A 26,971-nucleotide genomic window follows, 5' to 3' on the forward strand; every position below is an offset into this window, starting at 1 on the left:
CATGTTCCTTTGCTATCTTAGCACTCTTATGCAAAATGTTCTTATATTGCAAAAGAATGTCTTTACGTAGGCAGTCTGCACAGCAAATGTTAATTGTGTTGGAGCTCTTGATCCTCAGCTGGCAGAGGCCTCGATCAGACTCCAGAGTGAAAGGTTCCTTTCCCTTCCCATACCCTCATAACTTCTATCTTTCTATCCTGCTTCAAACAAAATGAAAGTGAAAGGCATATCAACATATCATCAAATGTTTAAACATTTGATGAGCACTGCCAAAGCAACTCTTAGAGGTAATTTCATAACTTCAAACACTTATATTAAAAAGCAACACTTTAAAATCAGTAGAAACTTGTCCTATTCTACAAACTCAGAAAAGGCAGCAATGGAAACCCAAGGTAAATATAAGAAAGGAAATAATTAAGAAGTCAATAAACCAAAAGATAAATCACTGAAAACACTGGTGGGAAATACTAAACCCTATTTCAGCTGAACAAAAGAGAGGAAACACAAAGCGATGGTGGAAAACGGCACACAGTCTGCCACCTGTGTGAGTGCCCTATGGGCAGTTTTCTGATAGGTGTCCGAGTCTCTGAGAAACCTTAAAGAGAAACCCAAAGCATAGTGGTACTCAACCATGAGGCACTATGGCACACACCTACAACCCCAGAACTCCAAGGCCAGTCTCAGCTACATACTGAGTTTGAGGCCGGCTCAGATTAAATAAGACCCCATCTCAAACAACCAAACAACAGCAACACTCAACAATGGCACTCTCTACTGCTTGGCAACAGTATGACAGGCTGTAAATTAAACACAATACAACCACTGCCTAGCAACCCCACTTTGGGGTGTATAAAATTGCAGGAAATGGGAATGTAAACAAAGATCTATATGTTAATGTTCACAGCAGCATCATTCACAACAACTGAAGACAGAAGGACTCAAAACAACCTGTGATAGATACATGAGATGGAATATTATTCAGCCCTTAAAAGAAAGAAAATTCTTATGTGATTGGATATTTTTGGCCACTGCAAAAATATTTTTAGTTTACTCTTGATACAGTCTTCAAATTATCTCACTCCAAACTAGTATCTATAAAGTTTATTTTAAACTCTACTGGTTTGAAAATGGGAGGAGCATAAAAACAAAGGGGACAATATAGATGAATCTTGAAGATATTTTTTTGCTCAGTAAAATAGGCCAGACATGAAATGCCTGACATCAGATAATTCCCTTTCTGTGTGGGACTTATGATGTAATAAGAGCGGCGGGGCTGCGTCCCCGGCACCCGGCCGCCCGCATGGCTAGCTTATGCCCCGAAATAATTACACGGAAACTGTATTCTTTTAATCACTGCCTGGCCCATTAGTTCCGGCCTCTTATTGGCTAGCTCTTACATATTGATCTAACCCATTTCTAATATTCTGTGTAGTACCACGAGCTGGCTTACCAGGAAAGATCTTAACCTGCGTCTGTCTGGAGTGGGAGAATCATGGCGACTCCTCACTCGGCTTCCTTCTCCCAGAATCCTGCCTTGTTTACTCCACCCACCTAAAGGCTGGCCAATCAAATGGGCCAAGGCAGTTTCTTTATTAGCCAATGACCTTCCTCCATCAGACCTAGAGTAGCCAGACTCACAGCACAAAGGGGAGCTGTGCTTCAGGACTTGAAGGCTGAATAAAATGGGGAGAGGCTGGAGTTAGGAATGACTTGAGTGAGCAGTGCTGGCCCATCTATTCGCTACATCTCCAAAAGCAGGACACTGCCTGGCACGGGGCAGATCCTCAGCAAACACCTGTCCCGAGTGAGGAGCATAAGGTCATAGGACCTTGGTGGAAAAAAGTGGAAGGAGCCGGACACTAAATTCTACCAAGTTCACCACATGGCTTCAGTCTCTAAGAATCATAAACCCAGTGTTTTTTTCAAGAGAGGAGTATTGCCGGGAATTAACTTGAAAAATCCAGAGCTTTGACATCTGACGATCAAGCCCTGACTTAGGAAGTCAAAAAATTGAGAACCCTCCTGGAGGTTCCTTCTCACAGCTGTCCCCTGCAGACAGCAGGAAGTGGGGTCCTCCCTACCCCTCCAAGCCCCACAACGGTGCTCTAACCTCTGCTAACTTCTAGAGCTCGGTGTGAGCATAGGACGGTCCAGGCTGCTGCGGGGTAGAGACTACAGGGCCTTTCATTCTCTTCTAATAGTCTAGATAAATAAATCATTAACCCTGCTGGCACCTCTGCAGTAGGGACTGGCGTTTCTCCACCCAATAAAGGGAGGAAGAGATGGAAGGTAGGAAGGAGGAAAGGCTGGACCTGTGTTTAAGATTCTACAAGGCCAAGCCGGGCGATGGTGGCGCACGCCTTTAATCCTAGCACTTGGAAGGCAGAGGCAGGCGGATCTCTGTGAGTTCGAGACCAGCCTGGTCTACAGAGCTAGTTCCAGGACAGGCTCCAAAGCCACAGAGAAACCCTGTCTCGAAAAACCAAAAAAAAAAAAAAAAAAAAAGAGAGAGAAAGATTCTACAAGGCCAAATGACTAAACTTCAAGATTACGGAGAGTTAAAATGCTACAAACCAGAGACAGATTGTCTCAGCTCCTTTTAGTCCCTCTGAAAGCCTTCCATTGCCCACCCTGTGTCTGACCTAACATCCTTGTGACCGTCAAAACTTTAACGTATTAGCAGATCACTAATCCAAAACCTAAGAATGCTATCAGACATTGTCTCAAACCTACAGCAGTTGTCTTGCTTGGCTGTGACCTGTGGACCCACCAATGAATGTCACTTGCAGTTCCTTTGTTCTGTGACTACTAGAATCTCATGTCAGCACTTCCATGGTGGAGTCTGGTGTTTGCAGAACCTGAATCTGTTTCTAGGTCCTGGCTGCTCATTTAGCTTCAGAATAAACCATGTCTTATTCTCTTCAAGATGAGGACAGGTTTTTGATTTGACAGCCATCTTCTGGTCAAGCACTTGCAACAGAACCAGTTACAAGCCAAGAGCAAAGGCTCAGATTATTACCATACAGATTTCGGCCTCTGAATGCAATGAGTTAAGTACAATTAACAAAAATAGTTGAACTACAACGTTAATCTATCAATTTAAACACCAACCCTGTGAAGGTTCCTGGATATAAGGTGCATCCAAGGCCCTCATCTCAACCCATCTATGAATAAAGAATATAATATAGCAGGCACCACCAAGCACAAGGCAACAGAGAAATAGGAAGCGGTAGCATGGGGTGCTAGGAAACTGGTGCCCTCCTTCCCAGGAAACCTTGCTAGAGTTAATACCTATTTCTCAAGTCTAAAATGGATAAAGAATACGAGTTTGGGGTGGCATTCTGAGGCTATTCTAGCTGAGAGTCCTCAAAATGAGAAGTTAACTTCTTATTACCCTTTTCTGAGTATTCTAGACTGACTCTAGCCACCAAGTTATCTCACTTCCTAGTTCAAGGTTTGTATCTCTTCCCCTCTGCTATAAAGGTATTTTAACCAACAGCATGTACCCAGCCTACACTGAGCATCCCAGATAATTCCTTCCTTCTCTCCCCACTCCCTCTTCCTCCTCACTGTTTCATTTTTCTTTGAGACAAGGCTTACAACATAGCCTAAAGCTCATAGTCCTGCAGCCTCAGCCTCCTGAGTGTTGGGGTTGAAGGTCTGCATCTCGTTGGAGGCTAGTTTTTTCAAGAACTCAGACGTATTATTCAAACTGTATCTCCATTCAATTAGACTATGGGAGCAACCTCTACAAGTCTTGCTTTTCAAGCCCTTTTGCGGAAGTCTCTACCAACCATCTCCATTTACGGTTCAGTGGTTAAGGTAATAGGAACAACAGAGAACACATGTTTGCAATGACTGAACATGAAAGTGGAGGTACAGGAAGTGCAAGGCTCTCCCAAAGAACAAGAGCTGGCCAGGGTCAGATGGGAAGCACCCCGGGTGCAGGAGGCAGGAAGCAGTGCCCGGGTGCAGGTCGCTGAGAAGTGCCAAGCACCCGCCGTAAAGGAAAAGGAACATCACCTCAAAACTCACAACCAGCCTAGCAGCTAAGGAAAGGCAAGTCCACCTCATGGACAGAACTAGGAGATCAAGGAAGTACTACCACTAATGCCCAAACTGCATCTACTAACTGATTTAAAGGAGGCTGCAGGGCAGGGTGAGCACTTGCGTCCACAAAACTGAGACCAGTGCAGGGAGCAGAGTAAGACCCTGGGGGGGGGGGGTAAATAATGACAGCCAGGTCATTACTCTAAGGGCTTAGATTATGAATAGAAATCTGTGTGGAAATTAAAAAGTCAAAAAATACAAGCTTAATTTTACAAAGAAGTAGGCTGAGACAACAGCACCTTACTAAGACCCTGGCTGTGCAGTCAGCCACAGACACCTTCCTGCAGGTCATCTCACCTTACTTCATGCAGACTGAGGCAGTGACGCCCACACGACTATAGCCACAGCCTGGGGGAAGCCATGGTGAAAGCTGAGGTCACTGTCTCGTTTTGGCAAAGTTCAGTGATCACTTTCCTGTGGGTCCTATATGTCCAGTTAATACAACATACTGTCAAGCAGTCCAGGTAAGAACAGCTTCTTGCTCTAATAGCTAGGTTTGCCATGTTGAAAGCAAACTCCATAAGGAGTTTCTTCAATGCCCATTGTCTTTGAAGTAAATTGGTGCTGCCAGGAGCAGATGTTTCTAATTGTCATGAAAAGCCCTAAGTTAACAAAACATTTTAAATGCCATATTCTGTAGGTATTTGAAAGGTTTGAAGACCATCTATCTATCTAAAATATAACTCTATGTGATCTGGAAAACATACCTAGCATACCTACAGATTTGATTGTTATAGATGAGTAACTACTGACCTGTGTTTCTTGATCATCCTAAATAGTTCATAATAATAGCTTTTAAAAACTAGAATTTTACCTTACATTTTTAAATTAACTGCATAGACACCATACCTTATACAAGAGCAGAAACATTTATACAATATATTATGACAAAAGCAACCTCAAATTGATATCAATATACAAAAATCCTTTAAGCAAGAGTAGACACATACATACAGTGTGTTGTAACAAAAATTTCCTTAAATTTGTACCAATATATAAAAGTCCTTTAAACAAGAGTAAAAACATATATACAGTGTAACCAAATTAAATTTGTATCAGTATACCAAAATCCATGCCAATGAAAAATATCTGAGAGTGATTAATAATAGTATTTTTATCCTATATGTTGTCCCCAAGTGGAAGCAGAAGAAACTCCTGCTGGCCCCCAGGACTTATTCAACACTTACCAACATCTCCATAAACATAGAGGCCCTTTGGAGGTTTGTTCCTTGAAAAAAGCTGCAAATTAAGAACAAATTACAAATTTTCTATCATGAAAAGAATTACATATAATCAAACATATAAAGTTCCCAGCTGTGCTATATATAGAACATTGAGGGGACAATTATATACAAAAGTAGAAAAAAACTTGGTATGAAAGTCTGCAAAGCCAAAATATTGTCCAGCCTTTAAAAGGAAGGTATTTTTGATATACTACAGCAGCATGGATAAATCTTGAGGACATTGTATTGTAAAATAAGCTAGTCACACAAAGACAAAATACTTCTATGAGGTACTCAGAGTAACCAAAAGTTATATAAATGAGAAGTATAAACTATGGTTGCCGGGGCAGAGTGGAGGTGAGGAATTATTGTTTGGGAATACAGACCTCCATTTGTGTAACATGAAGAGACAGGTAGGAGTAAGACACAGAATTATGTCAGCATTTACTGCCACAGAACTGTGTAATGACAGTAGTTAAGATGGCTAACATGGTGGCAGACACTTGTATACCAGCACTTGGGAGGCTGAGACAGGAGAATGCCCGGACTTCGCAACCAGACATGTGATTTAAAAGAAAAATCTGAAAGCTCAACTCAGAATCCAACTCACCGGGCTCTCGCTTCTGTTTTTATAACCCATGGACTCGTTCTAACTCCACTAACTTTATCTCCGATATGGGCCACACCCTGGTACAAACCAGGCAAACAGATCTTTTCCACCTTGGTTCCAACAACTGCATAGCTTCATGTTTCCTGCAAGTCACTGTTACGTCTAAGCCAAAAATAGATTTCCACTCCTGCCAACATCTCTTAGTCCTTCTTTCTTTCTTTTTTGTGTGAAATATTATGTAACTAGATTCTCAACTTGCTTTAAAAATAAAAAGGACACATTCTTAAACAATTTTAGAACAATGTCAAGTTTGAAACCTAACATAAAACCTAATAATCTCTAAGTGTATTCTGCATTTTAGAAATCTTTCAAAAGCAATATTCTGTGTTTGTTAAGTAGAGTTATTAAACACATTCTGCACAGATTTTTTTTTTTTTTTTTTTTTTTGCTGCAGTTGGTTTCTGATTTTTCTTTTGAGACCACCTGCAAAGCCTTGACTGGCCTGGAACTCGCTATTTTGACCAGGGTAACCTCAAAGTCATAAAGATCTTCAGTTTTAGGATTAAAGATGTGAGCCACGGCGCCTGGAATAGCTTCTCTAGCATTGTTCACATGACACACAATAGCGACTAAGTAAACAAAATTCAAGTTAGAAAAACAACGAAGATGGGCAGAGGGCTGCACGAGAGCTCAATTTCTATAACGTGACCCTGAGGATGGGATGAGCTGGTCAAGGATAGAACGCTTTCTCGCCAGAGTAATGACTGGGACTCCGTGTTAGCACCTAAACAGGCAGGAAGGAGCACTTATGCGTCTATCTTATTTCTTTTTTCCTACTCAGTAATCCAATATATTTTAGAAAGAGAACACTGTCAGATTTTTGTATGTTACATGTGTAATTTATGCTACATTGCTCTATATATTTTATTAATTCTTTGAAAATTTAACACCATTTATTTTGACCCAATTCACTTCCTGCTCCTCTCCTTAAATTAAATTGATTTTGGGTTTGGTTTGGTGAATTTAGGGGGAAGGGTATACTTTGCTTTTTGAGACAGGGTCTCACAGTTCCCTGGCTGGCCTGGAACTCTCTAGGTAGACTATGCTAGCCTTAAAAACCACAAAGATCTGCTTGCCTCCGCCTTAGCGCTGGGACTGAGGGACTGCACCACCACGCCAGGCCCTGCACTGTACCTTAGTTGTAAGGAGATACTGCTAGGTATGTGTAGCACTTGGAAGCTCAAGGCTAGCCTGGGCTACACAGTGAAACATTGTTTCAAAAAAAAAAACCTAAGAGATGAGATGCAGCTATGTGGTAGAATGGGGATGGCCCTCCATTTAGTCCCTAGCACCACATGAAAGTTGATAAACAAAACAGATAACTTTTGACAACTTAATCCCACCACTCAGGATAGGTTGATCTCTTTGAATTTGAGGCCAGCAATGGTCTACATGGTTTCAGGATAGCCAATGTTACTTGGTGAGAGACCCTGTATAAGAAAAGAAAGAAAGAAAGAAAGAAAGAAAGAAAGAAAGAAAGAAAGAAAGAAAGAAAGAAAGAAAGAAAGAAAGAAAGAAAGAAAGAAAGAAAGAACCTAGATACCTTCTACCAATCAAGGTTAAGCAGAGTGTTTAAATTCTCATTGCGGTTATTTATTTATAGGTGTATGGGTGGAGGGGGCATGTGCATTTCATAGCATATATGTTGATATCAGAGGACAACTTTTGAGAGTCTGTGGTCCCAGTCCATCATGTGAATCCTGAGGATCAAACTTAAGTCATCAAGCTTGGCAGCAAGCAGATATAACCACTGAGCCCTCTCACAGACCCCTCAAATGATGTCACATACAACAGTCCTCCCTTAGCCTTAGGAAACATGGTCCTCCAGTGGACCTCTATACCTTGACTGTCCTGAAACCCATAGATGCATTATTTTTTATATACGCCTACCTATATGATATAAATATTATATATAAATATCAGCTAATAATAAAAAAGAATTACTATAAAAACATACTGTAATAAAACTAAAAATTGCCAAGCGATGGTGGCGCACGCCTTTAATCCCAGCACTTGGGAGGCAGAGGCAGGCGGATCTCTGTGAGTTCGAGACCAGCCTGGTCTACAGAGCTAGTTCTAGGACAGGCTCCAAAGCCACAGAGAAACCCTGTCTCGAAAAAACCAAAAAAAAAAAAAAAAAAAAAAAAAAAAACTAAAAATTACACGGTGGAGTTGGGGGGCTAGAGAGATGGCTCAGCGGTTAAGAGCACTTGCAGCTCTTGTAGAAGACTGGTTGGTTCCCAGCACCCACATGGCAGGCAACACACAACCACCTATTTATTCTATTTCTGGGAGGTTCAACAACCCCTCTTCTGGCCTCCTTACACATCAGGCACTGTGTGATAACTATACAGACAGACAGACAAACACTCATGCACAGAAAATAATTAACTCCAAAAAAATCTGAACAATACAGTTGGTGAGCTCAAGCAATTTCACATCTCTGTATACCCTGTGGTTCTAGCTAGCTCAGCAACAGAGCAATAGCATAGCATGCATAAGTCCAAGGGTTCAATCCCCAGTACCACAGATTAACTCTACACCAATATAGCAACAATGCAGTCAAGAACTTCGAGATAGGCTCTCTCAGAGGTCTTCTGGAACCTTCTCAGCCCCCTTGACACTAACCTACCCTTCCCCACTCACTTTCAGACAAAGGCTCCCACCTCTTCATAGAGAGAAAGGGGAGGTGTCCTGTGGGACTGAACTCCTGCGGCAGCTCAGCCTCTGGGATCATCCTTTCAGTCTCCTTCCCGTGACAAAAGACACAAAGACACACTTCCTAATCTCACCATGCCTGCCTTTCCAAAGCCGCCCACTCCTTTCCAGCAGCTACAGCACAGCAAATTATACTTCTCATGTATCCCTGCGGCTTGTCAGCACCTTCAAACATACCCTCCTGCTCATTTGTTTTTATAATATTGAAGTGCAGTATCTTATAAGCAAGACAAAAAAACAAACCAAACAAAACAGAAACCACAAGGAAAAAAGACAAATGCTCTGACATATGTTTAAATTGTTGACCTTAATTCCTGGGCAAAGGGAGTCCAATTCACGAAGTCCTTTTCACACCTCTCCGGTCACCTCTTAGGGCACTGCCTGTTTTCTCCTAGCAATCTTAGTGTTTCAGGTTTCATATTGAGATTTTTTTTTTTATCCACTTGGGGCTAACTTTTGTGTGGAGAGACAGACACAGCTCCTAATTTCATTTGTCTTTGCATGATCATCAGCTTTTCCCAGTGCCATTTGTTGAAGGTGCTTTCTTTTTCTCCAGTGTTTTAGCCTCTTTTCGAGTATGAGATGGCTGGGGTTCTATGTGCTCATGCTTGGCTCTTCTAACGTCTTCCATTTGTCTACAAGTCCGGCTTTGCGCCAGTCCCATATTACTCTATGGCTGCAGCTCTCTAAGAAATCATCAAGTCTAGAAAGACAATCCCTCTGTATTGTTCTTTGTGTTCAGGGTAGCTTTGGCTCTCCAGGATCTTTTCTGGGTCCGTATGAATTTTAGGGTCTTTTTCTCTTCCAGGAAAGAATGTTATGGGTGTTGCATTGATCTGTAAATTACCTTTGGTAAGAAGGTTGTTTTCACAATATTCTACCAATCTGTGAACATGGGCTGTCTTTCCATTTTTCTAGTGTTTTCTCAATCTCTTTCTTCAGAAATTTGTAAAAAAGTCTCACCCTGGTCTTGCCTTGCCTGGAATTCACTCTGTAGAACAGGCTGGCCTCCAACTCACAGAGATCTGCTTGCCTCTATTCCTGGGTGCCAGGATTAAAAGGCTTCATGATCATGCCTGGCTCTAAAGTTATTTTTAAAAATCAAGCTATGCATGGTAAACAGAATCTACAGTCCCAGCACTTGAGGGAGGTAGAAGAAGCGGAAATTGCAGGTTATCCTTAACTGCACAGTGAGTTCAAGACTAGCCTCAACTACCTGTCCACAAACAAACAAACAATAAAAAATCCACCTGCACGTTGATGCGCTGGATGTTTACTTTCAACACTATTCCTTTGTTTCAACTGGTGTGAACTCAAAGCCATCATCCCAAGTATTCACACTTAACGATGTAAGTCTTATCTTTTGTTCTCCATTTCATTAAACTGTTAACATTAAAAAAAAAATGATCCAAAACACTGGGCGCATGCTGTACCCAGACAATCCTAGCATCCAAAGGCAGAGGCAGGAGGATCTCAATGCAAGGTTAGTCTGGACTAAATGGCAAAACACTGTCTCAAAAAAATTTTTTTTAATCCTACCCAAAATGATCCCCAGTGGTTCTCACAAATGTTCTCAGTTCAGAGGCATGGTTCGGCCTTTCTAGATTGTCCACATGCTATTCCAGCATAGTCTCCATCAGGACAACTAGATAACAAGGGTGTTGCTCTTAAGATAAAAGTATTGTTTTCAGCTGGTGTAAAATGCAGGGATATTACTGCTCCTGCTTCTCCCCACATCCCCACCACTGCATTCTTGTCTCCCCGTTGGCAGAATCCGAGACAATGACTCCAGCTGGGATGCTGAGAATAATTACAGCTCTTAGAAACGGGCACCACAGCAGTCTCCACGTGGGCCCCTTCTGATAAAAGTGTATCCTTCAGGTTTCTACAGATCTTGAGAAACTAAAAAACAGAACTATATGTTAGCATCCATAAACTCTCTGTAAATGAGAATGTTTTTTTAATGGCTTTAGTTGATTTTCAAAAGAACCCTCCTAACCTAAAGTACATCAATTTGCTCGGTTTACTAGTATAATTAAGCCTATTTAAGTAGCTAAATAAAGAGGCTTTCAAATTCTACAAACACACACACAAGAAATGGCTCGCGGAGCAGCAGCTAGAAGCTAGCCAAGGAGCTGTAGCTAGCAGAGGGATGTGTCACCCACCCCAGACACCTTCAGTGTGTGTGTGTTCCCTTTGCTCAAACCCGGTGCTGTCGACTTAATGTTGTCATAGAGAAAAGCTGCTGCGGCAGAATGACAGGACCTGACAAGTTCAGATAGTCAAGCCCACACAGTTTCCCCCTGGCACAGATACAGCCCCAAGTGTGTTGCTCTACCCACTGCTTCCCAGTCTTTGGGTTTTAAGTTGATTTGATAAACTGTGGAAATAAAGCATCTGAAGGAAGGGAGGAAGGGAAGGAAGGAGGGAAGGAGAGGGAAAGGAGGAAGGAAGCAGGCAAGGAAGGAAGAGAGGGTAAGAGGAAGGAAGGGAGGGACTGGTTGGCCTGATCATGTTCACCTATAGTTCTCACACCTCAGGATGCTGAAGCAGGATTGGAGGCCAAGAACTGGAGACCGGCCTGACAATATCACGAGACAAAACCTGCTCAGACTCTGTTTAGCAGAATACTCAGATACAAATGATTTTTGATTTTTTTTCAAGACAAGGTCTTGCTAGGTAACCCAACTTAGCATCAAACTTTGATGTTCCTTCCTCCCTCTCCCCAGTGCTGGGACCTTAAGTCCAACAAAGGTACAATTAGGTACCCCATATACCACCAGGAAACAAGGGACTTAGAGGCAATTCTCCAGCAAATCCTCCTGGTCTCTAGATCCTGTTTGTTACTCTGATTCTGGCATGGCTCCTGTTTCCGCTAGTTACTGGGACAGCCAGAACGTGAGCATAATCATCAAAACAATCAGGAACTTGTTAAGACAATGGAAACAGATGCCTTCTTGCTCTGAACTCTGAAGGGTTCTCAACTGGAGAATTACACTGGATTCCCAGGCATTTCTATACTAGCTGACAACTACTGACAAGGACTCATTCCCAGAGACAGACACAGAAACCAGAACTCACTGACACATGGACAAGCCCAGAGAGCAACCACAACTGTCTTCAAATCAGCACAGAATTATTTTATGCCTCTTCCATGAGGGCCTTGTTACTTATTTTTCCATCCATTTTACAGGCATGGATTGAGCATCAAGTACCTACTTTATGCTGGGCCTCGAGTTTGACTCTTCAGGCTCAAGGAGACCGAAAAAGGAAAGTACATGGCAGGGTACAGGTGGGCAACACCAGCCAGTCACGAAGGCTGGGTGTGACAGTCTCGCCTTTGATCCAGCACTTGAGAGGCAGCAGCAGGCAGACCTGGACTATATAGCCAGGCTTGTATCAAAGAAACAAAGAAGCATATGCTGGGCATATCTATGTGGCAAATGGGATGACGGAGGAAACTGTATACAGATACCACGCTCCTTTGCTTCACTTACAAGCCTACCCAGTGTCTAGGCAACATGGGGCTCAGGGAAAGCCCAAGGGACCCCTTTTGGTTCAGTGGGGCAAAAGCAAATCAAGACAGCTCCATGGCGGCCTCCATCACCATGGTCATGCAGTGCCTCCAAACTGTGCGGCTAGCATCTCCCAGGGAAGCTAGCTATGCAGTCACGGCAGTACGTCCCGAAACACACATTCAGTTGCTGGTCTCTGAACACTCCACGAAAGGCAGAAGTATGAAAATAATTCAGATTTTCTTTTCTGCTTGTTGTTTATTTGCCTATCTGTTTGATTGTTTGTTGAAGCAGGGCTTCAGATAGCTCAGGCTGACCTTGAACTCCCTATGCACTGTAGAGAGAATTCTGATCTTTCTGTCACCTTCCAAATGCTGGGATTACGGCGGAATGGCTCAACAGGTAAAGGTGTTTACCACCAAGCCTGACAAACTGATTTTAATCCCCAGAACCCATATGGTAGGGGCTGGAGAGATGGCTCAGAGGTTAAGAGTATTGCCTGCTCTTCCAAAGGTCCTAAGTTCAATTCCCATCAACCACATGGTGGCTCACAACCATCTGTAATGGGGTCTGGTGCCCTCTTCTGGCCTGCAGGCATACACACACAGACAGAATATTGTATACATAATTAAAAAAAAAAACCCACATGGTAGAAGGAAAGAAAGGGTTGACCTCTACAGAGCACCCTCTCCCCCCGCCCCCCCCCCACACGTATGCACCATAAATAAACAGATGCAATCTAAGAAGAGGAGGAGAAGGAAAAGAAGAAGCCAGTGGTGGAAGTGCACACCTTTAATCCCAAGCCAGCCTGGTTTACACAGTGAGTTTCAGGGCAGCCAGGGCTACATAGTGAGACCCTATCTCAAGAAAGAGAGGGCTGGGAAGAAGAGAAGTCACTGAGGCCTGAGAGGATGGGTCAATGAGTAAAGGCACCTGTCACCTGTCACCTATCACCAAGCTTGGGATCCAAAGGGGAGAAGGAGAGAACTCTTAAAAGCTGTCCTCTGTCCTCCACACATGCAGCCTGGCACGTTCACATGTGCACGTTCACACATGTATCACAACAGAAAATGCAATAAATAAATAAGTAAAAAGTAATTTCAAAACAGAAACTCTTAGAATGAAAAATCTAATTCTTGAAAAGCCTGATATTGTTAAAGGAATCTTAGAGACCCCTTAAAGACGCCAACCGCATAGAAAGTCATCAGCAACAGGAACCATCGAGGCAGCTGGAAAGAGCTCCGTAGGACATCTTTGAAGAGTGGGTGGGATTAAATCATTACACCCACAATGCTCTGCCTGTCAGTCCCTCTCCTCCGTGAGGGGCTGACCCTCTCAACACTCCTAGCAAGAACTATTCTGCGGAAGGTGCCACTTAATACTGGGTTTGGTTAAATCAATGAGTGACTATATCAATCAGTAAAAACATGAATGGCAGAAAGGCAGGGGCTGAAGTGTGGCCAGGAAGACGTCTCGGTGGGGAAAACACAAGGACCTAAGTTCGGATCCCTAGCACCCATGGAGAAAGCCGGACGTGGAGAGGGGGCATGAGGAAGCACGCCCCCGTAACCCTATACCTGGGGGCTCACCAGCTAGCCAGTACAGCCAGTCAGTGAGTCCAGATTCAGTGAGAGACCTCATCTCAAAATACAAGCTGGAGGACTGGCGAGATGGCTCAGTAAACAAAGGCCTTTGCTGTTGAAGCTCATGATCTGAGTCTATCCCTTGGAAACCACACGGCAGAAGGGAAGAAGCAACTCCTACAAGTTATTTTCTGACTCCATGTGTTAACCCACCCCCAATGCAAAAAAGCAAAATATAATGGAATTTTCAAAAGTGCATGGCATTAGTCATCCGTACTTCATTTGAAAAATAAAAGATGGAGCGCTATAGAGGAAAACACCAAATGTTGGCTGTGCTGGCAGGTTTCATGTCAATTCGACACAAGCTAGAGTCATCAGAGAGGAAGGAGCCTCACTTGAGGAAAGGCCTCCATTAGATCAGCTGCAAGGCATTTTCTCAATTAGTGATCAATGGGGGAGGAGCCCATTGTGGGTGGTGCCATCCCTGGGCACCTGGGTTCTATAAGAAAGCAGGCTGAGGAGTCAGAGGGAGGCTCAGAGGTTGGGAGCCCTGGCTGCCCTTCCAGAGGTCCTGAGTTCAATTCACAGCAACCACATGGTTGATTACAACCATCTATAATGAGATATGGTGCCCTCTTCTGGCATGTAGGCATACATGCAGGCAGAACACTGTATACAAAATAAATAAAGCTGAAAGAAAGAAAGGAAGAAAGGAAGGAAGGAAAGGAGGGAGGGAGGGAGAGAGGGAGGGAGGGAGGGAAGGAGAGAGGGAGGGAGGGAAGGAAAGAGGGAGGGAGGGAAGGAGAGAGGGAGGGAGGGAGAGCGGGAGGGAGGGAGGGAGCGAGCAAGCAAGCAAGCAGGTTGGATAAGCCATGGGAAGCAAGCCAGTAAGCAGCTCCCCTCCATGGCCTCTGCATCAGCTCGTGCCTCCAGGATCCTGCCCTGCTTGAGTTCCTGTTGTGTAGTGATGAGCTGTGCTGTGGAGGTGGGAGCTGGATAAACCCTTTCCTCCTCAACTTGATTTTTGGTCATGGTGTTTCATTGCAGCAACAGAAACCCTAATTAAGCCACTGACCTTTAACCGTTTCATACACACACACATGCAAACACACATACATGCCACATATACAGAGAGAGGGAAAGAGGGAGAAAGAATGAGCATAAGCTAGATCCGTTGGGTCTGCCTCTAGACCCATTGTCTCTGTCTCCCGAGTGCTGGGATTAATGGCATGCGCCACCCCTCCCGGCTCACAGCTCATATCTTCACAGCTATCCTCGCATGTGCCCCACATGGACACGTAACAGGTTATTACCATCCCCACATAGAAAACACAGTTCACAACTGTAGGGCTACATTTTCACACAGTGGCCTGCACATCATCACACAAACCAGAGCGTCTTGCTAAAGCTATGACATCACTGGGTGAGACGTTCTCAGCCAAGATCGTCCCAGATCCACCATGGCATATGCAGTCCATCGTTGAGCAAAATACTGATACGTGGAAAGTGACTACACTTGAACACCCGAGCTGAGCTTCCTTACAAACAGGCTAAGTCTCCTCCCAAAGGATGAAAATACCCAGGGCTTGCACGGCCCTGATTAATGGAGAACGAGAATCCAAGGCTGTTTAATTCTCTCCCTCCCTGACTCCAGAAACGCTTGATTTGGCTGTGTAAAAGTAATTCTAATTATAGTGATTTACATGAACTACTTATCATTTATGCCTAATTACCTCCCAGCACAATAACAATTATGCATACATTAAATGTGTCAGATTAACCTGGTAGTAAGTTTTATTTGGTAACAACGTGTCCACAAGCTCTCATTCCTCGCAGTCCGCTGCTCCTGGGGCAGAGGCAATGCTCTGAACCTCTTCAACTGTTTACTAGAACCAGCGTGGCCAGGCGAAGGAGGGGCTCCATTTCAACGTAAGAGTGCAGGATTTGCAGACATTTTCTTGGGACTACAAGAGAAGTAAAGGAAAGTGCACTAAAAGGAACCTTTCTACATCTGCCCAGAGAACAAACAGAATGGTGGCCAGTCAATTATGGTAAAACTAGTTTCTCAGGTGTACAGCTCCGTGGCGCCTAAAGATGCTTCCCTCTGGTGATGCTGGCTTCCCCTGTGGGATGCAGTACGAGTTTTCCTACTGTGGCTAAATTGCAGCAAAAGCTCAGAACAGAGGAAAACAGGAGACAAGCATTCCATTTTTCCCGGGAGATGTTCACATTCACACGGGTTATTTTAGAAGAAAAAAAGAGAGCCCTGGCACTGTGGTGCATGCCTGGTACTCAGTGAGGTCCTGGGTTTAGTTACCATGTACCAGCAAAAGGAAAAGAATGTGTAAGAGTGTGAAGCTAGCATGGTCTACCCAGCAAGACCCTGTCCAGTAATTATTTAACTAATCAATTAATAAGAAATAAAAAGGCAAAACAACCAAAAAGAATGATCAAGACAGAAAGCTGTTGGCTTGGTAAGGAGTGTAGGGAGGAGCCTCAGGAGAAGGTTAGGGCTTTGGATGCCCTCCCCAGGAAAAAGAGGAATTCCACACACAGCTACCACAGTAGGGTGTGGAAGAGCCTGTAGGTGAGCTTGACGTTAATCCTCAGAAAAAATAAGGGTATACAGGACAAAACCAATCTGGTGCCTTCTTCTTGCCCATAGAAGCCCGGGCAAGGGACTAGAAAAGTGGCTTAGTAGTTTAGAGCACTGGCCACTCTTAGAGAAGACTTAGGTTTGGTTCCCAGCACCCACAGAGCTGCTCATAACCACCTGTAACTCCAACTGAGGGAGTCTTGCTGCCTCCTTCTGATCCCCACAGGCATGCGGTACACAATATGCAGGCAAAAGACACACGTGTTTTTATTTTGTTTGCCTTGTCTTGATTTTTAAGAAAAAGAAGAAAAGAGCCGGGTGGTGGTGGTGCACGCCTTTAATCCCAGCACTCGGGAGGCAGAGGCAGGCGGATCTCTGTGAGTTCGAGACCAGCCTGGTCTACAAGAGCTAGTTCCAGGACAGGCTCCAAAACCACAGAAAAACCCTGTCTCGAAAAACCAAAAAAAAAAAAAAAAAAAAAAAAAAAAAAAAGAAGAAGAGAAGAAGAAATCAAGGGTAACTGAAACACTCCACGTCCCAGGAGTTGTAGAAACTAAACTTTATGTACCCATGGCCTCAGTGGACCCGGAAAGTGGGCCAGAGAGAGCACCTGAGAGGGAGAAAGATGGCTGAGAGCAAGGAAAGAGGTCTCAGCAAAAGGCAGGGCTGGGAGGTGTTTCCCCAGTCATAGAAGGCAGACAAAGAACGGGACACCATGAAAGTCCCCAGGAGAGGCATCTGCAACCCACCACAGTGTCCCTTAACAAAGCAGACCTACTGTCAAAGGACTAAGGCTGCTGAGACCTAGCCCACCCGTCCCTATCTCATCCTTCCTCTGACTCTCAGAGGCACAGCAAAGCAAAGGAAGATAGAAGGAGATGTGGTCACACGCTCTTCCCACCACCTTCCAGGGTGAGGCTTGAGGACCGGGATGGATGGGATGTGGTGGGGGATGGGGTGGGAGGATGGGGTGGGGGTGCATTTAGCCAGAGCTACACGATTGAGTAACTATGAAGCTGTTTGAATCCGGGAAGGTAAGAGAACTCTAAGGAACATCAAAAGGGCAGGAATGGGAATCCACCAGGCTGAGGCAGCTGCAGGGCTGTCTGTCCTTCCAGCACTGAATTCGTTTAGAAAATGTAGGTTCTCACCTTTGAAAAGAGCCCCTCCTCCTCCGCGCTGTATCCTTTCAGGTCCTCCAGCAGCCCCTGCAAACACTGGATGACTCTTCTTTGATGTCCATCGTCCCGCAGTTCCTGTGCTTTGATCAGGAAGTCATAGTGATCCAGGGGTCCACGGCAAACAGCAAAAGCTTGGGAATGGGCTTCAGAAGCGGCTGTTGGGCGTCCATTTTCAGATGTCTGGACTGTGTAGGCTACAAACAAAAAACATATAAAAGCTTAGACTTCATCCATCCATCATTCATTCGTGCCTTCATTTAAACAAGGTCTCAGGTAGCAGCTGAATTCCCTACAGAGCTGAGGATAGCTTCAGATCCTCCCACCTTTATCTTCCTTGCCCCCAGTTCTTGTCAAGAGTTCCTAAAACCAATCCTCAGAATTCTGAGTAGGGGCTGGAGAGATGACTTGGTGGTCAGGAGTCCAGGGCAGACTCATTCCCAGCACCCATATGTGGGTGCCTCTAACTCCATCTCCAGAAAAAAAAAATCTGCTGTCCTCTTCTGGCCTCTGAAGGTACTGCACTCGAGTGACAAATTCACACATAGTTATACACAGAGACATATAATTTTTTTAAGAATCTAAAGGGGCCAGGTATGGCAGTACACACCTTTGTTTTCGGGACTCAAGTGACAGACATAGCCAGAGCTCTGTGAGTTTGATACCAGCCTGGTCTACATAGCAAGTTCCAGGCCAGTCAGAGTTATAAAGTAAGACCCTATGTCAAAAAGAGAGAGAGAGGGGCTGGAGAGATGGCTCAGTGGTTAAGAGCATTGTCTGCTCTTCCAAAGGTCCTGAGTTCAATTCCCAGCAACCACATGGTGGCTCACAACCATCTGTAATGAGGTCTGGTGCCCTCTTCTGGCCTGCAGGCATACACACAGGCAGAACATTGTATACATAATAAATAAATAAATATTTAAAAAAAAAAAGAGAGAGAGAGAGAGAAAGAGAGGAGAGGAGAGGAGAGGAGAGGAGAGGAGAGGAGAGGAGAGGAGAGGAGAAGAGAAGAGAAGAGAAGAGAAGAGAAGAGAAGAGAAGAGAAGAGAAGAGAAGAGAAGAGAAGAGAAGAGAAGAAAAATTTAAGCAGACTGGAGAAGTAGCTCAGCAGTTAAGAGCATTAACTCAGAGGCTCAGTTCCTGCGCCCACAGCAAGCAGCTCCCAACGATCTGTTACTCCAGTTCCAGGGAATTCAATACCCTCTGGCCTCCATAGGCACCTACAAACACACGGTGCATATAAACTAATGCAGGCATCCGTACCTGCACATAAATAAAAATAAATCAATCCTTTCGCTTTTAATAACATCTTTTACAAAAGAATCCCATGAGTGGTATGTGTTATGTTATCATAGTGATCCCCTTCTGGTTTGGACAGCTTCAAGTCAGGGATGGTGGCCACACGGATGGAGCAAAGAGAAGACTGAATTTCCAGCCCCTTGAACAGAACTCTGAGGCGGGCAGCAGGACTAGAGGCTGATTTCACTAGCAGAGAGACCTGAGCGCTTCGAGGTCACTGAACACAGCTGGTGTTGTGGCTGCCTCATGATCTCTTCCTTTACACTTCCCAGGGTTGGACCTTCATGATAAATGAGTCACGAGCCTGAGTTATGTGAGCTAATCTAGATAATTAACAAACCCGAGGTGGGAAAGGTTAAAGAAGTCCTTGAACCTATAGCTTGCCAGGCAGAGGTATGGGGAACCAGGGTACCCATTTGCGACTGGCATATGAAAGGGAGCCACTTGGTTTTCACTTGGGCATCTGCTCTTCATTCCCAGTAGACGATGTCAACATTGAATTGATTCTTGAAGTTGTAGTTGATATGGAAAGCTTTTAGAAGTTGGGCAGTGGTGATGCACACTTTAATCCCAGCACTCAGGAGGCAGAGGCAGAGACAGGTAATCTCTGAGTTTGAGGCCAGCCTGGTCTACAGAGAGAGTTTCAGGACAGCCAGAGATACACAGAAAAACCCTGTCTCGGGAAAAAAAAAAAAAAAAAGGGTAGGGGAGCCTGGAGAGACAGCTCAGTGGTTAAGAGCACTGACTGCTCTTCCAGAGGACCTGGGTTCAATTCCCAGCACCCGCATGGGAGCTCACAACTGTCTGAAGATCCAGTTCCAGGGGATTTGACACCTTCATACCAATGCACATAAAATAAAAGTTAAATAAACCATAAAAATGTTTTTTAAAAGGTTTCAGAATCTCATAATCAAAGAAAAATGCTCTTTTCAGTCTCATAATTTTCTGGAGCTTAACCAACTAGGAAAGCCCAGAGCAACACTGCTTTCCTCCCTCCGTCCTACAGCTTCTTTCCTGATACTCGATGCTGTGTCCATGCCCTTCCCCCCTTCCTCACACGCCACCCTCCCTGGGGCTCTTACTATCTCCTGCTTAGTTGTGGCAGTTATCCCCCTGCCTCTGATCACCTCACCATCACCACTACCTGGAATACCTTCCACCAACGCAAATGTGACCCCATCAACATTCTGTTTGTGCCAACAGACAAAACTGCAACCTATCCAATGCCCTTAACTGGCTCTCAGCGATTCTAGTTCAAGGAACACAGTGTTCCATAAACTTCAGTCTGTTCCAGTGGGCTGGGCAGAGGAGGTTGTTTCATAAAGTGCAGAAGCCAGAAACAAAACCAAAAGCAACCTGCTGTAAGCTTTGACATTCTGTTCAATGAGTGATTTTCATAGTGCCAACTTTGTTATATACAAAATCTTCCACTCAGTTTAGGCCTAGCAAGATAGCTTAGTGGGTAAAGGCACTTGCCTTGCAAGCCTGGTGGCCTGAGTTTGCTCCCTAGGACGCTTAGAAAGGTGGAAGGTGGGTTGCCCTCTGACCTCCACATACACACCATGGCATGTATAGGCCCATGTATGTTTATCATACACACATACAATAATAAATAAAGTTTAAAATTCTCAATTTATTAAAGAAAAGTGGGAAGAGAGAAGCACACCTATATCCATGTAACTCCCATTTCCCATCAGCCCCCTTGGCCACTTCCCGCCTTCTAGGATCACACTGAAAATCAATAGCATGCAATGGTTAACACTAGAGGCCTAAGGATGCTGTCCATGGAAATGCCTGTTTGCAAGACTGGTTCTTGACAATAGTCAAGTGACTGTGTGAGGGGTAAAGTTGCAGCCAAAAACGTAAAGAATGATGCTCTACAAACAATGCTGTTTTACTGAATATCTATTTTCCTTCATCAAATCAGAAATTCTGGTACCTATTAGGCAGCAGGACCTATGACCATAACCATAGAACCTTATGCTGGACCAGCAAGATGGCTCAACTGGCAAAAGCACTTGCTACTGATCCTGATAATGGGTATTTGATCCCTAGAAGATGCATAGTGGAAGGAGAGAGAACCCACTTTCACAGGCTGTATTCTGACCTCCACATATGTCTGGAACTCATTCTGCAGACCAGGGTGGCCTTGAAGGAGAGAGAACCCACTTTCACAGGCTGTCTTCTGACCTCCAACATTTTGTGTCTAGAACTCACTCTGCAGACCAGGGTGGCCTTGAACTCACAGAACTCCACCCGCCTCTATTCCCAGGAACTGGATCAAAAGTGTGCATCACCACACCCTACTAGGTATTTTTGAATCTTCTGTCTTTGTAAGTTTCCAGATACCTTTCGTTCTCTTTAACGACTACTGTGCTGGAGGGAAAAAACAAACAAAAACAAAAAACTTAGGCTGCTGCAGGCAGCTTCCTGAGCTGTCTGTCTCTTGCTCCTTGTTGCTGATACTAATAGCAAATGAGTATCCTTCTACCTCTGCCAGTCAGCCAATCCCCTGCTGAAGTACTTTGAGAGCTGTAATTTTCTAGAATTATTTTGTATCTAGTTCTTCCAGGACTCAGGAGAAAAAAAGTATCCAACTAAGGAATGTGAAGTCCACTGGACAAATGAAACATTTAAAGAAAAAGGAAGAACCATCCAGAGAAAATGTCCCAAGAGAAGGAGTAAAGGAACCTAACGGAATAGCACATTTCTAACAGGATAAAATTTCATAAATCTTCCAAAATGTTTGTTTCTGCTGTTCTCTACAGATACATAAGCTTTCTGCAGTGAATCACGACTATTTCTACAGTGATCTTTGAGGTCTCCAGGATGATGAGGACCTGCAACAACAAACCACCTGGACTGCAATAATGCCATTAAGATGACAACTATCACCCCAAAGTCAGCTTCTGACTACAAACTGCTCAGGACATCATCAAAACTGTTAGCTAAGATGGTCCAGCCTCATAACTACTCCAGCCAGGGCTTCAAATAAGCCCTGCACTTTCCCATCACATCAAGACTAGACAATGGCTAGTTCTCCCAGAAGTTGACCATTATCTCAATTTTCTCAGGGTTTCCTAAAGATGCCAGTCATCCACAGACAACAGGAAGTAATTTTAAGAACACAATGCCCAGATTTCCAAGAGGTAGGGTGGGTGGTTTTTGATCAGTCAGTGTTTATCATCATTTAGAGAGTTTGGTTTCCTATTGTTATTGGTCATGGTCAGGAAAGAAATTAAACAAAGAAGACTAGATTCAGGAATCTTGTTCTGTAAAGAAAAAAGGGGGAGATATAGAAATGATAGGATAAAATGGTAGATTATTGAATCTACTTTTAAACTAAAAGAGCAACTACTAGTTTTAAATATTTCATATTGGTATATTTTTTGTATATAGATACAAATTTAAGGTTATTTTTGTTATACTATGTATCTTTCTACTCTTGTTTTATACAGCTCATTCAACAACATAATGCAAATTTCTAGTCCTTGAAAGTTATTATCACAAACTATTTAGGATAATTAAGAAATACAGGTTAGTAGTCATCTAACAATCAAATTTGTGGCCATGTTAGGTATGTTTTAAAGGTCAAACAGAGATATATTTTAGATAGACAGATGGTCTTCAAACACTTCAGAGACCTACAGAATATGGAATTTAATAACACAAGGCTTTTTATGTCATTGGACACATTTGTTCCTGATAACACCAATATACTTCAAAAAGGGAGGGTGGGCATCAAAGAACCTCCATATGGAGTTGCTTTCATTGTGGTAAAGTTAGTCACTGGGGAAGAAACTGCCCTTGCCTTAACTGCTGACAGTATGCTGTCAACACTGGACAAGAAGGACACAAAAATAAGGTAATTCCCAAACTTTGCCAAAACAAGGTAGGACAGTCCTACAAAATTTCCTGATTCACACAAAAGTTTGTCAGACAATCTAGGACTATAGACCAAAGATGGATACCCCAACATTGCAGAGCAAACTTGGGAGACTGTCCAGGCAGCCAGATGTCTCTGCTGTTTCTATAGTTTTGGAAGTTGTTTGTTCTGCACATCCTGTTTACTCAGCTAATATTACGTCCTTCATGGGTCTCTGATGGGGTTGATAACTAGATAGTTATAGTTTTCCTTGTTATCAAATTTCTAAAAGAAACTCACAAAAGAGATGTAAGTGTATAAGGTTGAGAGACAGAGAAACTTAAGCTGTTTGTCTAAGAAAATGTTTTAAGGCTTAAAAAAATATTTCTAGGTTGGCAATACAATTTATGATAGGAAATGAATTGGTACAAAACTTTGAACTCACCAAGATAGGACAGATTTTCTCCAAAGTTGCCAAATACAAATGGACTAGACATGGTAAATGTAATTCTTACCTGTCAGTTTTTCTTATTGTATATAGTTTTACTACATTAGAGTTAAAACCTCTCCTTTTTTACTTAGGCAATAAAGGGGGGGGTATTGGGGGTTATTTGATCTCACTGACACTCTGAGATGGCTGCCAGTAAAGTTTAACCTTAAATCAGGTCACAGTTAGAAACTGGCTGACCAGAATTAGCCATGGAGGTTTTGGAGGACCCAGGATACATATAGAGAGAAACAGGAAACAGTAGAGAGGAGCTTAGAAAGATTTGCAGCCCTTTCAGATTGGGGAAGAAGAGAGATGAAGTCACTGATCATTTCTTTGATCAATCAGGCCCCTCCCCCCAAAAAACAACCACTGGACCATCTCATCAGCTTTCCCTCTTGACTTTCTACTAGTATTTTTCCTTTCTTTTTGTTTGTTTTGAGACAGGGTCTCACTATGTAGCATAGCCCATCCTCCAGCTCACAGTCCCCCCGCCCCCCTGCCTTCTAGACTCTGGGATTATCAGTGTGCGACCATGCCAAGTTTTCTGTCCCTCAACTCCCATCTATTTTAAAAACATCAAAAATAACAACAAAGCATCCTGAGCCCCATTGTTGTGGGACATATGCCCTCCTCCCTTCCTGTCACAGCCACTGGTCACATCCTGCTCACTCCCAGCCACTGCTGACAGACCTTCAAGAGATGGCTTCTGACAAGGCTTCCCAGAGCACATCATCACCTAATTCAGCAGTCACCTACATTTGTAAACTATTTCCCTTCTAAAGGCTGAGTATAGGGAAGCCTGGGAGACAAAGCACCCAGTTCCCAAAAGCTTAGCATCTTTTACTGCTTTTATTATTACTTGCCATTATTATTATTATCTTTACTTTGTGTGTATTCATTCTCCTTTTATCAACAGAGAAAGTGAAGGTGAACTAAGAAAGAGGCATTTGCTCAGCCAGTCAGCAGATTCGCTCTTCAAGATGCTCAAGGCTGCAACGGGCCAGCTTAGCCCTGGAGAGCAGCTGTATAAACTGAAATACAAAAGGCTTCTCCAAAGCGGCACTAAATTAAGTCTGTTACTACATCAGTATACACAAATTATGTGATGTCGCTACCATATTATTTTGATTTGTATTAATTTGTCTTATTGTACTACAAATGGACAGCGGGGAAATGCCATTCTGAAGTTCCATGCACTAATTTACAGACAAAAATTAGCAGCTCAAAAAAGTCCGTGTTGCTCTAACACCTCAATGCTGTATCTTCTGTCACCGCTTTCTGCAAACCAAGCTTATGGAAGACTATACTCCATAGCTCACTGGCTGTACAATTTAGTCAGAGCGGGGTGCAGTGTGCATGCCTGTCATCACAGCTACATGTTGGGCGGGGGGATGCACAGAGAGGTGATTAAAACTAGGGTACCACTGAAGGCCAAGTAAACTGCCAGAGACCACACAGTTAACAGCAGTAGCCACAACCACTAACCTTTACTGACTATAAACCAACTCACTTGATCTTCACAACCACCCTGTAAGGTAGATGCATTGTCCCAGCTTCAAACATAAGGAAACTTCTGGGTTGCTTACACTTGAGGTGGTAGCAAAAGGATCAGGAGTTCAAGGGCACCCTTTGCTAACCTGGGCTACATAAATCCTTGTCTCAAAAGAAAACAACCAAGGAAAATGAAGCACAGAGAGGCCTAGTAGCCGGTCCACTTCCCAAATTAGGAAGTGGCACAGCCAGGACCTGCACCCAGGGGTCCAGAGGGAGGAGTGACACTAGGGGAGGAGCTTGGCTCTGGGGTAAGCTTTGTCTTTCTAGCCTGCTCAGAAAACAATCTGGGCCCTCAATCATTTCCCCCTGGCAACAGCCTATGGTCACCTCCCTCAGCGACGCTCAGTGATGTCTGCTTCTGCTGTCTCCCCCAGATCTCTTCAAACGGAGTCCAGGGCAGAAATTCATTCTCTTCTGCCTTCACTATTTTCCTATGAAGAAGTCAGGACACCTGGACTGCTATGGCAACTCAAGAAAATGAAAGGAAACATGGAAGCTGCCACATATAAGACAATCAAATCTTTACGTATGCCATGCAGCATGGTTGGCACTGTTTCCACAAGCTGGCGTGAACAACAAAGGATTCGCCAGGCCTATGAATAGTGAGAACCTTAGACAAGAAAATCAAATAGGGGGCTGGAGAGATGACTTAGTGGTTAAAAGCACCGGCTGCTCTTCCAAAGAACCCAGGTTAAATTTCCAGCGCGCACACACACACAGAACAGATCACAGCCGTCTGTAACTCCAGTTATAAGAAATGCAGTTCTCTCTTCCAACCTCCACAGGGTGCAAGCATACACTTGGTGCACAACATGCATGCAGATAAACCATTCATAGACATACAAACACATAAACAAAATTTAAAATAAAAACAAGAAAGAAAATCCAACAGAAAATAAGCGTCTTCCCTTCAAGAAATGTCAGAAATTTGTTCCAACCTTGAGGTTTTAGCCAGTGAATACTGACAGCCCCAGTTACTTGGAAACCTGAAGCAGAAGTACTACTTGAATTCAGGAGTTCAGGGCCAGCCCAGGCAACATGAAGAGACCCCCATCTCAACAAAGGAAAGGAGGGAGGGAGGAAAAGAAAGAGAAAAATGGAAAAAAGGAAGGGAGAGACAGAGAGAGAGGAGATAGATGAAACTTTAAGACCCTCCTTCCATCCTCTTTCCTCTCTGCCATGAAGGTGTGCATGAGTGTCCTGGCGGATGCTCTCAAGAACATCGGCAAACTTGGGATCCTCAGTAGGCCTTGCTCCAAAGTCATCAATGGATTCCTAACTTTGATGATTAAGCATAGTGACATTGGAGAATTTGAAATCAATAATGATCTCAGAGCTGGGAAAATTGTGAACTTCGCAGGTAAGTTGATCAAGTGTGAAGTGTTGTGAGCCCAAAGACCTGAGAAAAATGGCAGAATAATCTCCTATCATGCCAGTTTGGCTTCACTAGACTAACAACCTCAACTGGCATCATGGACCACAAGGAAGCAGACAAAAACACGCATGTCTTAGTTAGTGTCCTATTGCTGTGAAGAGACACCACAGCCATAGCAACTCTTTTTTTGTTTTGTTTTGTTTTGTTTTGTTTTGTTTTTTGAGACAGGGTTTCTCTGTGGGCTTGGGACCTGCCCTGGAAATCACTCTGTAGACCAAGCTGGCCTCAAACTCACAGAGATCCACCTGCCTCTGTCTCCCAAGTACTGGAATTAAAGGCATGCACCACCACTGCCTTTAAGTTGCACCATGGCAACTCTTATAAAGGAAAAATTTCACTGGTTCTGGCTTACAGCTCAGAGGTTTAGCTCGTTATCATCACAGCAAGCAGCATGGCAGCACACAGGCAGACATGGTGCTGGAGAAGAAGCTGAGAGTTCTACATCTGGATCCACAGGCAGCAGGAAGAGAGAGTAACACTGGTCCTGGCTTGAGAGTTTGAAACCCCAAAGCCCACCCCCAGTGACACACTTCCTCCTACAAGGCCACACCCACAATCCCTGTCAAGTAGCATCACTCCCTAATGACCAAGCATCCAAACATGAGCCTATAGGGGCCATTCCTATTCAAACCACACAACACAGAAGAGAAGGTCCTGGGACTGACAGGTGTCTGAAACCCCAGCTTCAAAAGTTAAGGCTACCCAAAGTCTGAGGCAAAGTTCAAGGCCAGTTGG

The 26,971-nt window shown here is 43.9% G+C and overlaps 1 protein-coding gene across 3 annotated transcripts in view; it reads right to left on the reverse strand.

The window, feature by feature from the left end:
- Positions 1-26,971, reverse strand: part of Afg1l (AFG1 like ATPase) — a 176,582-nt gene that overhangs the window by 111,303 nt on the left and 38,308 nt on the right. Inside the window, exons 2-3 of one of the 3 annotated variants that reach the window (XM_057762429.1) lie at positions 17,567-17,790; positions 5,298-5,349 (exon numbers count right to left, since the gene is read on the reverse strand). In XM_057762429.1, coding sequence (XP_057618412.1) covers positions 5,298-5,349; positions 17,567-17,790 — 276 coding nt within the window. Of the gene's footprint in view, positions 1-5,297; positions 5,350-15,600; positions 15,609-17,566; positions 17,791-26,971 lie in introns of those variants that run through there. The other 2 variants (XM_057762430.1, XM_057762431.1) reach the window with 2 other exon arrangements.

This window comes from Chionomys nivalis, chromosome 2, assembly GCF_950005125.1.
Source record: "Chionomys nivalis chromosome 2, mChiNiv1.1, whole genome shotgun sequence".
Classification (NCBI taxonomy): domain Eukaryota; kingdom Metazoa; phylum Chordata; class Mammalia; order Rodentia; family Cricetidae; genus Chionomys; species Chionomys nivalis.